Source organism: Amphiura filiformis, chromosome 11 (genome assembly GCF_039555335.1).
Source record: "Amphiura filiformis chromosome 11, Afil_fr2py, whole genome shotgun sequence".
In the NCBI taxonomy this organism is placed as follows: Eukaryota; Metazoa; Echinodermata; class Ophiuroidea; order Amphilepidida; family Amphiuridae; genus Amphiura; species Amphiura filiformis.
In genome coordinates, this window is record NC_092638.1 from 30,586,039 (window position 1) to 30,605,085 (window position 19,047).

The window sequence follows — 19,047 nt, forward strand, 5'->3', positions numbered from 1 at the left end:
ATTTCACTGCAGCACACCTGCCATAGACTCGTTTTCAACCCCCCCCCCCCCTAATCACAACTGATTATAATCACAGGACTATAATAACCCCCTTCCCCAGTTAAAAGAATTATTTCATATAATTTATAAACCTTGAACTCCAAAATCACTGTTTCCCACCCTTGCAATACTTCAAAATTTTATTTTGTGCATTATATTGTTACCTTGTTCAGTTGTTCTCTCAGCAATAGGCAGCCATCGCAAGGTCTAGGTCGATTATCCGGGGTGGTGGACTCATGAACTCTGTGAAAGAAAGGAAACAAAAAACTTCATAGTGAATATATAAGTGTTGGACTGATCATGCATATCATTGCACAGTGATTGTTGTGTCCATTTTAATGATGTTTACTAATTGTCCCATTGATATTGGGGATCAAGTCTTGACATTATATTTGTATTCTGCTACAAATGATAAAATGCATAAAAATTATTCCCTGTGATCCACTTATAATATCAAAATCAATTTTACTGACAAGAACTTATTTAGATTTGCTTTCAAAATTAAAGCAAAATGCAGACTTCAGTGGTTAACAGAGGCATAGCCAAGGGTACGCTGAGGGGGAAATCCCCCCAAGATTTTTTTTGGTAAAACGGGGATAGAGCAAACCCGGAGAGCAAATGTCCCAATCAATCCCCTTGTATCATGGTGTTTGGCCCCCTCTCTATCTTGACACCCCTCAATTGAAGTAAAATGATTAGAAATTGTCACTGCATATATATCTGGATCCAATAGTTTACCATTTATAAAAGCAATGCCTGTATGCTGATTTTGTTTCATATTTTTTAATTATTTTCATAATTCTTTTGTTATAAAAGATCCTTATTCATAATCAATGTTCATACTACTAAAAAGGTATCAATATTTTGTCTTTTTAAATATTTTTTTCTATAAAATACTATACATAGTCACACACATTATACAAATTTCTTTAATATACCACGCAGCCTTTATTTGTATAGCGTCTAGTCATGGTTTGTTTGGTACACATACATTGCTGTATGGGCGAACAAGGGAGCCAGGGACTCTCACTTTTGAACCCAGTCACTTTGTACCACATTTCAATCAAATCTGATGTTTTAAGATATATCTTAAAGAGGTATTTTGTGATCCACAGCCTCATCCCCACACTGATTTTCCAAGAGAAATCTTCATTCTGGCCCCAAAGGAGATATTTACCCCCTCTACAATTGATTTTTTGAGCCTATATATTTTAGATAAATTTCACACAAAATTTATGATTTGTTTGATTATCTAAACTTTTGCTATTTTTTACATACAAACCAGACCTTTTGCCGATATATGGGGTATTATAAATTATACAGGGTTGCCAATTTAAGGGAATATTATGATATATGGGGTTGTTGATTTAGGGGGCATTATATTTGGGGTATTATTAGTGTGTGGGGCAATATTTGACAAAAAAGTGGAAAACATTATTATGTGATTTATATGTGTATTTTGTCTGGGATTTCATAATTTTAGTAAGCCCCCCCCCCCCCCCCAAGTTACTGATTTAAATGCCAGAGGCGCTAATCTGGTATCCTGTACTCAAAATAGAAAATGCCAGCAAATACAACATTATAATTCTATAGCCAGCAACAAAAGAACCCACAATAAAAATTCCCCACAAAAATATGGTTAGAAAGGGCCAAGGTTAACAGCATATTACAACCTATTAATTATAATGGTTTTAACACTCAACGATCTTAATGAGTGGAGTTCACTGTTTGAGATCATCATGATCATTTTGAAAATAACTTGTTATTTACCACACACATTTGCATAATTGTACAAACGCAAAGGTCAACCTGCGACCCTTTGTGATATCAGAAAGAAATTAATACACAAATCTTTAAAAAATCATGATGTACTTTTTAAACAAATTTTCATTTTGCAAAATTTTTACTATCCTCCCAATTTTTATTTTTGAAAAAAAAAATGAAACAAAAATTTGTCCAACTCCGTGCTATGAGAATTTTCACCGCTAAGCTCGTAAAAACCTGGTTCAAATTACAGTTTTTATAACATCGCATCGTGCTGCGATATGGAGTCAGGATCAGACTTTACAATGAAAAATATTCTTGAGAAATGATAAGGTAGGTGAGCATGGTTTTATACAAAACCATTCAAACACTAATTTTTCCTCATTAATGTAAAGGTGTAGCCAACATTGATCCAACGTTTTCAACATTAATTAACAACAAAAGTGCATACACCAGGGCACCATTTGGCCTGATACTAGAATCTCAAATCACTCTCATCCACCAGGACATGGTTCATAACCCCAATACACTTATACACTCATAAAATGACCTCTAATGTTGGGTACAAAACCTCATACACCACCACTTGAGGTCAACTTTTGAGCTATGGTTGTTGAATGAAGGTTATTAAACTAAGCCTCTGAGACCACATTTCATTTCATTTCATTTCATTTTATTTGCCAGAAATACACATAATACAAAACAAAATTCATACAATATAAAAGTACAATACAATCATGATAAAATACATTTAAAAAAAATGAAAATAATGAGGGAAATCGATTTTAAATTAAATACAATCATTAAATTTAATTAAACAATAAATTGACATTCCTACCAATAAAATATCAACAGCAAAAGGGGGAGCATTTGGGTGAGGTGTGTAGATGAACAGGATACAAGTCAAGAACACAGGGACGAACAAAGAACGAGAGTGCCCTGGCAGGAAGACCAAATAGTAGCAAATGCCACTTTCAAGTGGTCAACCTAAAAGCACTCCATGAAGAAACAGAACAAAAGCGCATGCATGCTGTTCTCCAACCATCTCATCCAAAGGCTCCAAATCTAAAGAAAAAGAAAATAATGATATTGCACATAATAAATTATTTACATTTACATTTAGTTACGAATCATACCAGCCAGCTGGATTGTTTAAAATGTAATTTACAGTTAGATAAAAAGCTAGAAAGACTGATATTCAACTTATCTCTAATGTGGAGAGGTAATGATTGGAATTGCACGGAAAAGCGGGTATAAACATTATATTTGAAACAATCTGTCCTACCAAAATTGTGGTGAAATTTTGTAGTGTCAGTATGACGAGTGTTAATTTGAACATAAACAAAAGGATCCACATCATACACACGATAGAGACATTTACTGACAAAAGCTATGGCTAAGTAATGAAATCTGTTTTCAAGTGATGAAAGTCCTAGTTTTTCCAGTCAGAATTGGTAAGTAAGCTCCCCCCTAGGTGCTGGAATGCATGAACGTGCCAACCTCTTCTGAACATTTTCAAGACGGTTTATCTGACTTTGTTGATAGGGCAGCCATGCAGGAGCACCATACTCAAGAATGGGGCGGCACAGGGTCTTAAAAAGCCTAGTTAAAATAACAGGGTCATTGCAACGGACAATGCGTTTAATAAAACCAACAAGCCGAGATGTTCTAGAGGCAACATGATTAACATGGTCATTCCACTTGAGATTAGAAGAAATAATAACACCCAAATACTTATAATTTTGAACAACACTTAAATTTGAGTTGGAAATTTTGTATGAAGGAGAAGTGCCATCACACGTAACCTTTTTACTTAGCCTCATGACTTTACATTTAGCTGCATTTAAACACATTTTATTTGTGGTACACCAAGAAATTATATAATCAAGATCATTCTGCAAGATGGTGACGTCATCTTCGAGTGGATGGGCCTATAAAGCAGAGTGTCGTCAGCATACTGGGGAGGTTAGACTGAACAAAATTGGGTAAATCAAGAACAAACAAGTTAAATAAAGGGGACCTAAAACAGAACCCTGAGGGACTCCCGATAAAACAGGCAACCAATTGGAAGAAGACCCTCTAAACTGAACACATTGAAAACGCTGATTGAGAAATGAAGAAATCCAGTGCCACATGGGGCCACAAATACCATAATTGTGCAACTTACTGAGGAGAATTGAGTGACTGACTTTATCAAATGCCTTACTCCAATCAAGGAAGATGACGTCAACAACTGGAGGGGATCTCACATCAAGCAGTTGAGCCCAGTGGTGGCAAACTGAGCTGAGGAGGGTTGTACAAGATCGACCTGCGACAAAGCCATGTTGCTGCTTAGAAATTAAACCAACGTCACGCATGTAAACAATCATTTGATTTGTAACCACCCTCTCCAGCAGCTTTCCAACCACAGAGCACAACGTAATAGGTCGGTAGTTCTTGATACTAGAGATGTCACCTGACTTGTGAATCGGTACAACATTGGCTCTCTTCCAGTCCTCCGGAATAATACCTTCTCTTAAAGAACGGTTAAACAGCAACGTAAGAGGCAAAGCAATCTCACCGGCTGTAATCTTAAGCATGGTGGATGTAATTCCATCAGAACCAGGGGCCTTACCAGATTTAAGACGGTTAATGAGATCAAAAAATCTCATTGGCATTAGTGCTAATGGATGACAGTTGATGAGAACCAATGTGTCCTTCACAAATGGTGTTGCAATCAGAATCAGCATCTGTAAAGTTTGAGGCAAAAAATTCATTAAAAGTGTTAGCAATTAAGGTTGGATCTGTGATATCATTGTTATCAACTTTAAACGAAGTTAGCACACTGTTTAGCTTTGGATGCCCGGCCAAAGGACCAGAATTTAGTCCCATTATTGGAGTCATCAGCAGCAATATCAACAAGATAATTATGATAGTCTTTTCTTACTTGGGATTTAAGTTTATTTCGGCACTGCTTGTATTTGTTGAGTTTGGTAACATTATTAGGTGATCTACGGTAAGAACGGTATAGCTTGCGCTTCTTTCTGGCAAGATTGATTGTTTCCAATGTTATCCAAGGTTTCTTTGGATTCCTCTTAGCCTTCCTTTTTGGAACAAAGTTGTGAATGCATGCAAGAAATTTGTCCCGGAAAGCACACCAAGCATCATTGATGGATTTATCCTCGATAAGTGCATGCCAATTGATTTTATTAAGATCGTTTCTAAGCCCATCAATGTCAGCCTTGGAATATTGAAAAAATGTGCCAGGAGGAAGAGCAGGTTTAGGAGTAACAACACTGAGAGTGAGATGAATACCAGAATGATCACTGCCAGTTATACCATCATGAGGAAAGACCCTTTGAATAATATTTGGGTTGTTACAGTACAGGTGATCAATAATGGTACCATCCACATCTACATCAGAGTATCTTCTTGTGATAAAGTCAACATATTGAGTAAGGTTTAATGGATCTAAAGTTTGCGAAAGGAGATTAAAAAGTCTAGTATCTCCTTCTGAGAATCTCCCAGATGGTTGTGTATGTGGAATATCAATATTAAAGTCACCAACAAGCAACACCGCTAAATACGAACTGGCATGCTCAAGAACTTTTTCAACACATTCATTTAAATCATTGAAAAAGGCCAAGTTAGGTTTTTTGTGGCAGTATAGAGTACCATAAAGCAATGTTCCTTTGCGGCATGTGATCTTGGTCCATATGAGCTCGAGATTATCATGTTCAAGTTCGGAGCCCTAGTAGGTTTGAGAGAGTCTCTGGCTGCAACCATAACACCCCCACCGTGGCGGTTACGATCACGGCGAAAAACTACATAAGGGGAAGTGATAACCTCAGCATCAAATATGTGCTCTGCCAGGAAAGTTTCATTAATAACAACAAGATCAGGAGATTCCACATCTAGTAAGGTATGGAAATCTGGTAACTTGTTCATGATGCTGCGGGAGTTGAAGAAAAGGGATGTAATTCGATTACATGGTATTGTAGATGAGGTTGATGCAGAAGAGTTGAATGTAGAGTCGGATGCAGATGCATGAGAATCATTAAATAAAGAGTCGGATAATTGTTGAAAATTAGGCCGGGGTTGATTTCTATATCCCCGCTGAGTATGAGCTGAAAGGTTGGTGTACAATTCGTGAAGTAGCAGAGTCTGCTTTTGAATACTGCAATGGTTTATGACTATGTGTCCGAAGTTACAGACAGATGTGCAGAACCAGGTAAACAAAGACTGGTAGTCGACGCTGTCCCAATAAGAAGGATGATGATATTAAGGGCCGTAAACATCTTTGATGAGGAAACAAGGAATGATCTCACCTTAAATATCTGATGAAATTCATACTTAGCAGTAAAGGATGCTAGCCTATTAGAAGACAGTAGTAGCTGCAGGCAAGGCTGCAGAATTCTGCTATGTGTAAGCTTAACTCCAGACTGGTCACCAGTAGTAGTAGAATTTGATGAGAATAAGTATAGCTAAATATCACAGCCTTCACAGGTGGTATTAAAATCATTAAAAATTATTATATTGAAAGTTACACTGAAAAAAGTTTTCAAAAAAGATGAATTTTAGGTCCGGTTTCTTAAGCCAGCAAGCTAGCCATCTTCAAGGGTGCACATCAAATATGCACACCACAATATACTGCTGAAGCCCCATGGTCCAGCTATGGTGCGGTAACCACTCTAGTTGCTCTTAGTGATGACTTTGCATGCAAATAAATGGGCTATTCCATTTAAAATTACTATCCCTGAGATATATTTTGGACATATCTTCCACAGGGGGAGTATGAATTTCAAATGGAAATGGAATGAACACATTAGGCAGCTCCATTTTGAATTTCATGTACACACCCTCTGAGAAAGTTTCAACCTGAATCTTGAAAAGAGGGAAGGCGAGTTTGGAGCTGATTAATGTGTTATAATTCCATTTGAAATTCATACTCGCCCTGTAGAAGATATTTCCAAAATCTTCCACGGGGTAGTGTGGATTTAAATGGAATAGCAGCCCATTATTTATTCACAAATGTTGACAATCACATTCTGTTTTCTACCAGTATAACATATAGTCATCAGCTGGATGTAAAACTAAATTAGAAATGAAAAGCTCCCAATCCAGCTGCTGGAAAGATACAAGATACACTTACTTAGGCACAAAATTAAAGACCCACCCACACTAATTGGCATCAAACCCCCAATCAACAAAGAACCAAACAAATTTCCGAATTAGCAGTTTCCCCCATCTATCAATCAACTCAGGTCGGCCGAGACTTGACTTTCTCGTTAATTGCCGCTTTACAAGAGAAGAAAAGGCAAAGGGGCAAATGCTAAATGACGGGATATGGAGCTCTTATTTGAAGTCAATCATGCAAGGCGGGAACTTGATATTCTCCCCCAGCTCAAAAGAAACCAAACCAGATGTGAAATACAATATGCCTGAGCAAACATAGCGTGGAGGAAACGGTGCCCAGTTGTTAACCTTTCCGAGGTAAATTACACCATGTTTTTTAAATGGCTAGTACAAAAGTAACATTTGGGCATCATGTGTGCCCGGCCTTGGGATTTGTATATGATATGTTTGTAAATGAACTTTTTTAAAGTAAAATCCTAGATCAATATTTGTCTGGGGTATTACTATTAAAAGCTGAATATCATAATTAAGGTGGCATTACTCTGGTCAATATTTCCCAAAAAATGCATTTCAAAAACATTTTCACACTATGTTAATACTAAATAAACGGAAATCCTGAACAATTTTGTAATATATAAATTATAATTTTGAAATTTTAATATATTTTTCTTCAGATTCATTTTCTTTCAAACGAGCCCTTTTCCTAGTTGCATGCAAAAGGAAAGTTCTGTCATATGTGTAGCAAATTTAATAAGCTTAAAGGAAGGCGATGTTTTCAATAGCACTAAATAAATATAAACAAAAACATTAGGAAATAAATATACAATAATAACAATTAGGCAACAACATCAATATTTGTAACAAAAAAAAAATAGAAGAATTTTAGTTCAGATGTTTGAGGAATTATATAGAGTAAGTTAATTTAGTTTGGAAACTTTTACAGGTTACATAATCGCATTTAATGCCAGAAATTTCAAATATATATTGCTAGCAGTATAATAAACCAATATTATCATTGAATAATTCAGGACATTTTGCATAAAAATTCATCAAATATGACTTGATCTGATCAGACTAAAGTTGGCAATAATGAAATTCAGATCGTAAAAGTTTGTAACTGTGCAACCAGGTATGCCAGGGACATTTAAAGGGATTTTAACATTAATATGCATACAGAAGATACTTCAGGAGCAAGACTTTAATATAAATGGTAATAACTCAATTTTCAAAACTTTCCAACTTTGGTCGAATGAATCGGATCAGATCGTGTCAAAAATGCTCGGCTAACAATAGGACATTATTTGTGTGTACATGGAGGTCATGCACCAAAGTTACAAGGACCTGTGACTAAACCATAATTATATAAAGGATTTGCAAAGCAACAAAAGACTTGTCTTTCTCTTTATCATGTTTTGGTCTGTATCCTTTTATGATACTGCAAACTATGTACAGAATGACCTTTGGAACAACCTTTAAAAGTTCGATTAACCTTTTTACAGTTTGAAAAACAAACAAAACCCTTTTAATCAACCCATACTTCACTATCTATAATCAACCAAACCTTTTAAATTCATTAAAAATTAAAATTAAAAAAAAAATAAATAAAAAATGTAATTTTAATTTCTGTTCAATCTTTTTAACAATAAATTTGACACTTTTATACGGAACAGATATCCCAAAAATCTACCTGCACCCCATATGTTCATACTGATCTAGTTTCTTGTGTTTGTAACTATTAATCATATAAAGCCATATTTGATTTCATTATTATCAACTAGATCATGACGGTGACATGACAATAAACAACAAGGTTCATCCATCCTACAGGTACCAAACCTGGGTATCAACGGATCAAATTATACTAATAATGACCAGAACTACAGATCATAAATCCTCCATGTTCCCAATGATTTGACAGCATACCATTTTTCTACTTCGGACTCTCAGCTTCCCTTATCAATACCAAGCGTACCAGCAAGCACATGTTCAAGATTTATATTTGTTTTGAAAAGTAATATTTGCCTAAGAAAAATGGATTTGAACCTGAAATCTGCATAATTTTAGAGGTACCAAAAAACAACAACCCAAATCAGGTGTACATATAGTCACATTGTCATCATAGCATTACAGGCTTCTGAACAAACCTTTGGATTGGGAGAGATGTATGCCTGGGACTCTTTGAAAACTTATCCCCATAATATACCAGATTTGAAAAAAAAAACAGAGACCAATATACTGATTTTGTGGACTTTGAAATCAATGTGCTACTGCTCTCTGTTGACAAGGAGCCGTTGTCAGTGAACGGCTCTTTTCAGAGCCACCAGTAGGCTGGGTTACTTAGGTACTTTGTCCCGAAGAAGTTAGAGCTACTCCTGACAAAAGCTTGACAGTTCTAAACTTCTATGACAGCAAACCTGCTAAAGACTTACCAATTGTTACTTCACTTAAAAAACTAAGAAAATTTGCCACTTTTCCTGATTTTTGGAAAAAAATTGAAAAAGCATCCCTTCTCTAAACCAAATTGTTCACATTTACCCAAACCTACACTTAACAGCCTGAAATGCACCCCATGCCTGTACCCACCTTAAAGACAAACCTTAAATCCACAATTGAATTCAACCTATATCTCAGGTAAAAAATATGTCATCCCAGACATTGCTAGCATGGAAAATTGATTTGCTGTTACTGGGCTATTCCAGTTGAATCCATTACTCCCCCTATGGAAGGCATGATCTTAATCTCCCACATAGGGAGTGTGATTTTCAAATGGGTTTACCTAAATGGGTGACTCCATTTGAAATCTACACCCCCTGTATGGGAGATAAAAATCATGTCTTCCTTAGGGGTGTATGAATTTTGAACGGAACAGCCCAGCAGGTATACCGAGGCATGCATATCAGAGTCAGTAGGATATAACTGATGACCGCCCGACTGACCCTACGGGTATGTCTCTAGTTTTCGCTGATGTTGTTTCTAACGAATAGCATCCACATTCATCAAGTGGTTTGGTCAAGTGTCCAAAACCTTTAATTGACACCGGTGTTACCGCTTAGGCCGTATATGGCCCAAACTTGGTCCAGTGAGTTTGCAAATTAGCCCAGAGGAATTGGTGGAAGAAAACAAAGAAAATAATAACAAAATAGTGGCCTTTAATTAGTCATTGGGCCAATTTTGTCATGGCTCAAGCTTGATATGGTTAGAGGAAACACTATTTGACACCATTTGGCTAAATTGTAAATGGTATGGATGTAAAAACATTCAGTTGCATCACAGAAGAGGGAGTATCATTACTCATCAGCTGATAAGCTATAAATGATTTCAATACAGTAGAATTATGGTTCTTTATATGACCATTCAAACAGTAAATAATTAATAGAAAGTTTAAGAAAAGAATACCAAAAAAATAAGAAATTGAGAAAAGGCAATAAAACACTCAACCTCAAATAATTTAAAGAAAATGTGCGTTAGAATATTTGAAGAAATCTAATGATGATTTGAAGTTAACATATTCTTTTAAGATAAAATAATACCATTTATCAAGCATGCGTGCATACCTTTTTATATTTGTCCCCAACGTTTATTTATTACCATCTTGATATTGGGCATCGGGAAGGGGGAGGAGAACATAAAATGTATATTTTAAAAACATATCATCTGCTGACAAATCAAGGCACTGTAATCTGACACAGCAAAATAATATAATGGTCGACTGGGGAAACCGAGATGGGGAAAAATAACAGAAAAGTCTGCCGTGTTATACAACATACGATACGCATATGCTTCTGCCTTTATAGTTTAATACTTGGCTACCAAATGAAATCCCGTAATATGATAGCCATCAACGGATTAGAAATCACCACTGTTATATCAATTGGTGCTAAAGGAATATGACAATGGGTACCGCCCATTAAATAAGCTTGAGAGACAGGGAGAAAGCATGATCACGGTTTCTGTGTGACTTCCCCGAATTGAAATTTTCCAAACTCACTCCGTCCACCAACTCGATGGAACTCATTTACCCAGTTTGTTGGGTCCTGGTGCATGCCCAACAATGGCTTTCAGGGGTCCGAGCCCTCCGAATGATGCCAAAATTTATGAAAAATCAGCCTCTTTTTTTGCCACTCAGCCTCCTGATCCTGGGCTGATGGGTTTCTGGGCATGCCTTTGGAGTGCCAATACTATTTTCAAACATTTTGATTTTCACATCCCCTACCAGGCCCACTAAGTTATAATAGTGTGGAATGTAGTCACAATAATAATATCTTTCTCAACAAAAAATGTGCAATTTTTGGAAAGTCCTGAAATGGGTAAAACAAATTAAGCTGTGGAAATTTGGACTGACAAAAAAAAACATGAATTGAGGCGAAAACCTGAAAATTGTCAACTTTGCATTTAAGTGTAAGCCGTAAGCCGTCATTTTGGGCGTCATGTTTTTGTTGTAATCCACACAAATTGCGCATTCTGGCGATCCCTGTGCTAAAGCCAATATCATGGCTGGTGGATGATGAGGCGTGATTCCGCTCCTCCAAACACACAGCACATAAACCAGATGTATACCAGTCACACTTGATGTGTTGATCAATGCAATCACAGATTATGAAACATTATGACATACAGTAGAAATCATATCCCCTTATAGTTTTTAGAAAGGTTCTTCAGCAGTCTGCCGCTTTGGTGCTGTTTATGGCTTAAACACGGAAGTGGGATTCGATTGGCTATAAATTGAATCATCATGTCATAATCACATCGGCACCTCATTCGCAGATCAAGCTGCATATAGCAACCTGTGACATATGTTTTTAAGCGATAATCAGAAATAGCAGTCGGACACTGTTTAAGGACCTTGCCAAATACTACAGCATTAGCTGAAAGGTATTCCAGCCCCTGCACCAAAATTATTGCGGGGGCTGAGCTCCCCTCCCCCAGTTCCTAAGCCTATGTACAGTAATTTAGGCTTAGTTTTAGGGTTATAATATGGTACAGCCTCTAAAGAAATGAAACCTATTTGTGATGTGATCCCGGTCCCCGCACTCCGTGCATCCGCGGGTATTCATGCTTGTCGGTGAACTTTAAAAACACCCCCTTTTGCATCTCATTTCGCGAAGTTTTTCAGGGGGAAAACACCCCTTTTTTTAGCGATTTCGCGAATTATTTGCCCTTCGACAATACCCTTATTTTCGCTAAAATGCGAATGATATTTCTAATACTCTTTTCTGACAGAAACGTGTCGGCTGCTCGATGGAAATACCTTTTTTTTTCAATTTCGCGAACACGTGGTTTGAAAAAACACCCCTTTTTTTGTGTTTTTCGAATCGCGTTTCTTCATCTGAATACACCCCTTATTTCGCGAAATTTTCGACGAGCATGAATACCCGCTGATGCACGGAGTGCGGGGACCGGGGATGTGATCAAGCAAAATGAGTTGAATGTTGGAAATATTGATTTTGTGCAGGAAAAAGTAGAAAATCCATAATGTTCCTTGATGTTCCATAATTTGCCATCTCCCAAATAAAAAATGCATACCATAATAAATTGTAGAAAATGTTGATTTGAAATATGGAGGAATTTGACTAACCTAAGAACTAAGAAATTTATACATTCAATTATAGATCATATTTTTTAATGGAATTTATAAACCCTCTAATTTACACTTACTTCTATGGTCAAATTTAATTACATGTACCTACATTCAGGCTGAAAAAAGCAGGGAATGCAGAAAATTGGTACTCTTTTGAGGGAAACTTTACTTTCCCAAGCAAAGAAATTCATATACATTGTGAAAAATATTTATATTTTTATGGGGAATATGGCATATCTTCTTGGGAAATGGACATGATTACACGACTGCCTACATTCAAGAGCAGTAAGATTTAACAGCATTAACAAGAAGATAAATGCTATAGGAACCAATTGCATTGAAGAAAAAAATGTTACTTACAAACATATCTGAAACTTTAAAATTGTGAATTTGGTTCATTACCGGTAACCTACTAATATGATTAAATTCAAATAATAAAAGAAGTTTCACTTTTTGTTAAAATGAGCAACCCTTAGAAGTTCTAAGTAAAATTGACTTTTCCAAGTAAAAATAATACAAATATATAAATTGATTTGATTTTAATTTCATTGTATAATGTTACCCCATGGATATGCTATCTAGCAATAAATGTGGAGAAAATCTGTTCTCCTCAACACTGAAAACGATCCCTACTGTTCCCATACTTGTCAACAATACAGAAAATGCTGACTTCAGGAAGAATACACCATGGCAATGTTCACATTAAAAATAGAGAAAAAAAATCATCCTAATTTCCAACATACCACACTAATTAAGTGAACACAAATTCTCCTACTCCCCTTGCCAGCAACCAACCCCTACATGTATAGTACACCCGATTTCAATTACCTATATCTCTCTGCGTTTTGCAGTGACTTTTTCCTCCCCTTTCAACGGTTAACTACTCTAGATAACATGGTGTGAGCAAGCGTTCTCTAGTTACATGCATGCTTGTTAAGTTACTACACAATAAATTATAAAGACTAAGAGAGAGAAGTAGGGTGGGGGCAAACATGTGGTAGACAGATGCATACAGGGATTCTCTCCCCACAGGCATTGGATAGGCTAAACTAGGCTGCTCAGCTGCAAGCGCTCGCTCGCTCCGCTGGCAGAGTTATTTTTCGATTGCACAATATTACATACACGCATGAAGCCCTCGCTAGTCTGCTTAGCTGCCGATGCGGTGGCTAGAGCAGCTAGCAGAACTTCTCCTTGGCATCATGATTTAGGAAATGTGGATGACAGTTGGCTTTAATAACCCTTTCTGTGCATTGATGTCTCTGTAGGGTTTTACTATAAATTGCTTACTTGGGTAAAATTTGGTACTTAAATTAGCTAATATCCAACATCTGATGTGGATTGGCGTTTTTTTTTCCAGCGGCAATTTAATGTGTTATAGCATAATGATTAGTCACCAGCTAGTATTTGTTTGCAATGGCACCAAATACATTGTAGGTGAATCTCAAAAGACTGTGAATTGATAGCAATATCCCCGATTTATCTTGTATGGATGCTGCGTCCGAAAAATTCCCAATTTTATCCCTGTCCGGTTCTTGCAAACACAAAATTTTGGGATATTTGGGGATTTTGCTCCTAAAGTGGATATACTTTTACAAGCACATCAACAAATGTTGAACTGTTCCACAGGGAACTCAAATACAAATACGGTATTTATACACAAATAGTTGATAGCAGACAACAATATTTTTTGAAAATTTTTGAAATATTGTATCATTTGGTGACAATTTTGAATGATACAAAGCACTGTAGTCATCACTACATGTAAGAATGGGCTTTTTAAAGCTTAATTAAGTAAAAAACAAAAGATTGTTGCTAATTAGATGCAATTTTAACAAAACCCCTAAGAAATTATGTACATTTAACGTGCCAATTTGAAATGGTATGGAGCAGTGTACTGATCATCAACCCGCACTGATCAATGCGAAGTCAACTCTCCACCCTCAGGATACATCACTGCATGGGCCTGATATACATACAAAGCTGCTTGTAAAAATTACCATTATACCTTGTCATTCTTATTCACTTGTTGTATGGCAACAATTGCTTTGCTAGAGGGAGTTTCTAAAATAATCCTGCAGGTGATTCAGGCCAAACTTCTTACTTTTGTTTGAATCAATCAATATGCCATTTGATGAATTCAGTTCATCAATAGTAACCCATTTTGTTCTGGCCTACATTTTTCTGCTCATATAAATTTAAAGTTTTTAAGGGGTACTACACCCCTCGATAAATTGTGTCTATTTTTGCATTTTCTCAAAACTAAACACACACTGGTAAAAAAAAGTTATGTATATTATAGGGGCAAGGAATCCAATTACTACACTGGAATTTCAGTGTCCCACGACAAGCGGTTTGTTATTTATGATAAGAAATAAGGTACCGCTAGGATGTACCTCATTTCCTGTCATATATACTGAACCGCTTGTCTTGAGTCACTGAAATTTCAGTGTAGTAATAGGATTCCTTGCCTCAATAATATACATAACTTTAGTTACCAGTGTGTTATTATTTTTTGAGAAAAATGCAAAAATAGTCACAAATTTACCACAGGGCTGTAGTACCCCCTTAAATTATGGAAACAAAAACATTGTGACCAGAGTTAATTATAACCAGATTTGTGGAACATTCTTCCAGGAGTAGCCAGTGTCCAAAATGGACGGTCCACCAGAAGGTCAGGCAACCTGGGAGACCCACCCTACTTACACTTTGTACATTGAGGATAAACTTCTCATGAAGAAGCAAACCTGGAAGACCCTCCCTTAGAGGATAAACTTCTCACAGGAGAAGAAAACCTGGGAGACCTGTCTACATTGAGGATAAACTTCTCATGGTAGAAAGAAACTTGGGAGACCTGCCCTTACTTACACTGAGGATAAACTTCTCCTGGGGATGAGGAAACCTGGGGGACCCGTCCTTACCTACATTGAGGATTAACTTCTCACAGGAAAAGGAAACCTGGGAGACCTACCATTACCTACATTGAGGATAAACTTGTCATGGAAGAAGGAAACCTGGGACACCAGCCCTTACCCTGTGCTTCGCTATAAATATTTAAAAAATCAACCAAAATTAATATTCTTGCAGTTTTGTAAAGACCAAACACAGCCTAATAAAGGTAATGGGGCTCACCGATAGTCTGATAGTGCTTATTAAGTTTGAAACTTCTTTAATATAAATTTGTATCCACACTTACCTATTATGATGTCCCCTGGCACAATGTCTTTGGTGGTCCCCATTAGCTTCTCTCACCACATCTTTTCCATCCCCATTCGGTTGGGAGCCAGCACCACCTTGAGGACTTGTTCTAGGAGACACAGCTGGAGCGTCCTGACTGCAACAATCGCGACAAAGGCTCCGATCTGCTTCAGGATTCCCTGCCAGCAACTCTGAAGAATGCTCTGAGTGCTCTTCTTTGCACATGGCCGCCCTAGCCCGCTCATGACGCTTGCGATGTGCCCTGAACTCGGAGTATAGTAAGAACGACAGGCCGCACTGTTCGCACTTATGCCGGTTATCAGACATCAAGTTCAAAATCGCTTTAGTCTGCGATTGGTCAAAGTTTTCTTTCGCCATATGAGCTGCGACGGTCACCGAGATTTCAGCACCGGATAGTACAGCTGGTTTGCCACCGGCATCATCGGGAGATCTATCGCGGATCGGCGGAGACGATTTAGTCGACAGATCTATGGCTTCTGGTTCTTGTCTTGGTCTTTTTGCCGGACTTCCACCATTCTCCATGCCTTCAGCTTTCCTTGCCTCCTTCGCTCGCATCGCCGCCATTGATAGATCATGGCCAATATCTGGTCCTCTGGTTTCCAGCATGTAGCGTATCTCTGTGCCGTTCAATTGAGGGTGGCTATTCACTACCTGCCGTAAGAGATTACTACTATTATTAACCTCGGGGTCTACCATCTCTTGGCTCATCTGTTCTTGCTGCGTTTCGATTTTTTTCACCTGCTGTTGCTGTTGCTGTATACGCTTCTCTAATTGCTGAAGCATGTCCAACAGTTGCGCCTTATTCTGTACGCCTTTAGTACTAAGAGGACCTATCCCTGCTGTATTTATATTTATAGGACCGTGGGGACCGTGCGCTGGGGCACGGAATCCTGGAGGATGGTGAACCTCTCCGTTTTTATCCACGTCTAACTTGCTGCGGACTGCGTGGTTATTGCGATGATGCGTCAAATCGGAGATGAGATCAAAGCCTTTACCGCATAAATTACACTTGTATTTCTTTTCAAACACATCGTGATGACGGACTCTTTGATGCGTCTGGATCTGTCGTAGCTTCTTAAAGAGCTCCCCGCAAAGACCGCACTTGTAGGCTGTCGGCTGACCTTTGTGTTTTCCTCGCATGCGTCTTGGACTGATATCTCCATCGCGAGCGAGGGCTGCTTTGCATTCAGGATTATCTGCCAGATGATTTAGGAGGTAGTTCTCAGATGGAAAGACGCTGCGGCATCTGTAGTTTTTGAAAGGAAAAACATCACAAAAACAATTTTAAAATATGCTATCACTATCTTCAAAATTTTTAACAGTTTAGAATCGATATCAAAATATATAACAATTTGATTTGATCACATTTTTAATCCAAGATGTTTTTGGTTAATACATATCCTAATTGAGAATCAGGTGTCATGGGTGTGGGTCCTAATCTATTACATTCTTCCCAGAGCTGGAAAAAATGTGTATTTCCTTGGAAGAGAAACCAAATTTCATCCCTTAATTTCTTTTACTTTTGACACTGGGAATCAAAATTTCCTTCCAAATCCAAATTTCTCTGGAATGAGCATCCTGGATTCCCCATTTTTCCAGCCAAGTAGTTCTTCCCACCTAATTCTAACCTTAATTCTTAATTTTTGTGAAGGATGGTCCACAATTATGTCCAAAAGGTATCTCACTTCAACATCAAACGTTTATCACACACAATCTATGATAAGCCACCTTGCAAAGATTTGTGTGATAAACATTTGATATGGAAATCATATACCATATGGACATAATTGTGAATCATCCTTCACAAAAATAGAGGTTATAAGATGAACCCAAAGAGATTATACCCAAAGAGTACTAACCCAAAATCCCCCCTGTGTAACACTATGGTAAACAGCCATGCAAAAATGGCAGAGTTGGTACTCTTTGGTTTTACCTTATTGGATGAACCCATTCTCAATGCACAAAATAAACCCACACTTTTGAACACATAAAATTGGGCTATTCTATTTGAAATCCATACACCCCTTATTATAGACTACATTCCTATGATCTCCCACACAGAGGGGTGAAGTTTCGAATGGGAGTTACCCATTCAGGTAACCCCATTTGAAATTCCCACTCCCTGTGTGGAAGATAATAAGGTTATGTCTTCCAGGGGTGTATGGATTTCACCTGGAATAGCCCAACCTAGAAGCTGCTACTAAGCCCCATGCATCCTACTTCTATCCAATCAGGTTTCTTTACATAGTTACTCGTTCCACACAACATCCCAAGTGCCTTGCAAAGCATGTGGATGATTTGATGGGTCGGTATTTCTCAAAGCCTGAGTTATATTTTACGAGACATTGTCAGACTTGTACATAAATACAAGATGGTCTCAATCAGTACTTCATCAGCTACCACATGTTTTTTCATGTCAAGTATAATTTTTGTTTTCATGTTCAGTTGATTCAAACATTCAGCATAATGTTATGATGACAACTCAAGTTTGGTTTGTGTTGGGATTTGCCTCTTAACATACTGAGCACTACCTGCCGATCTAACATTGCCTCTGATTTGTCAATTACATGATATCTTCATTTTAATCACCAATCAGAATGGAGCTTTGCAAATAATTCACCCCAATTTTTTGTGTGGTGAAATTATTTTAACAATGTTGCTAATTGGTCCATTTGATAATGAAAACCTCTTTTTGACCAATAGGCAGGCAGTTCTCATGAGGTTAAGAATCTGAAAGTGGACCCATAATTAAACCATTTTTTTCCAAGAAAATGACTTATTTTCAAACCTGAGGCCTAAATATGTTTAACACAATTTCACAAAATTAATTTTCCAAAATTTCAACAACAAAACAGGAAGATATTTGAGCACCAGTTACACCAAAATTGACTGAAAAATTGACCATTGTAAATAAAAATAAAAAAGGCCATTTTTAAGTGATTTAGGTCTACCTTTGACAAAAAATGTGTTCAAGTGCACTTTTTATTTTTATTCCAAAAATAAATACTGCGTACAGGCCTGGAAATATACCCAACACTGATTAGTTCATAATTGAGGTGAACCCCACAACAAAGATTTGAAAATACAAAGAATATGCAAAGGTAATTGATATACAAAGAATACATGTATGCAAATAAGGTCAATAATATTCATAAATATGCAAATAACATGATACAAATTATACAATGCAGAAGGTGATCAGTTATCATCCTAACAAGGTAGAAGTGAAATGTAGGATGCAAGTGGATTAATGGAATTTCAGGCAAATTATGCAAATTAAGCTCATTAATATTCATAAATTTGCTAATAACCTAACAAATTTCAATATAGAAGCA

General features: G+C 37.2%; 1 protein-coding gene across 2 annotated transcripts in view; it reads right to left on the reverse strand.

Moving 5' to 3' along the window:
- Positions 1-19,047, reverse strand: part of LOC140164715 (uncharacterized) — a 158,665-nt gene that overhangs the window by 2,983 nt on the left and 136,635 nt on the right. For both annotated transcript variants that reach the window (XM_072188070.1, XM_072188072.1), the window contains exons 3-4: positions 15,690-16,958; positions 204-282 (exon numbers count right to left, since the gene is read on the reverse strand). In XM_072188070.1, the coding sequence (XP_072044171.1) occupies positions 204-282; positions 15,690-16,958 (1,348 nt within the window). The remainder of the gene's footprint in view (positions 1-203; positions 283-15,689; positions 16,959-19,047) is intronic.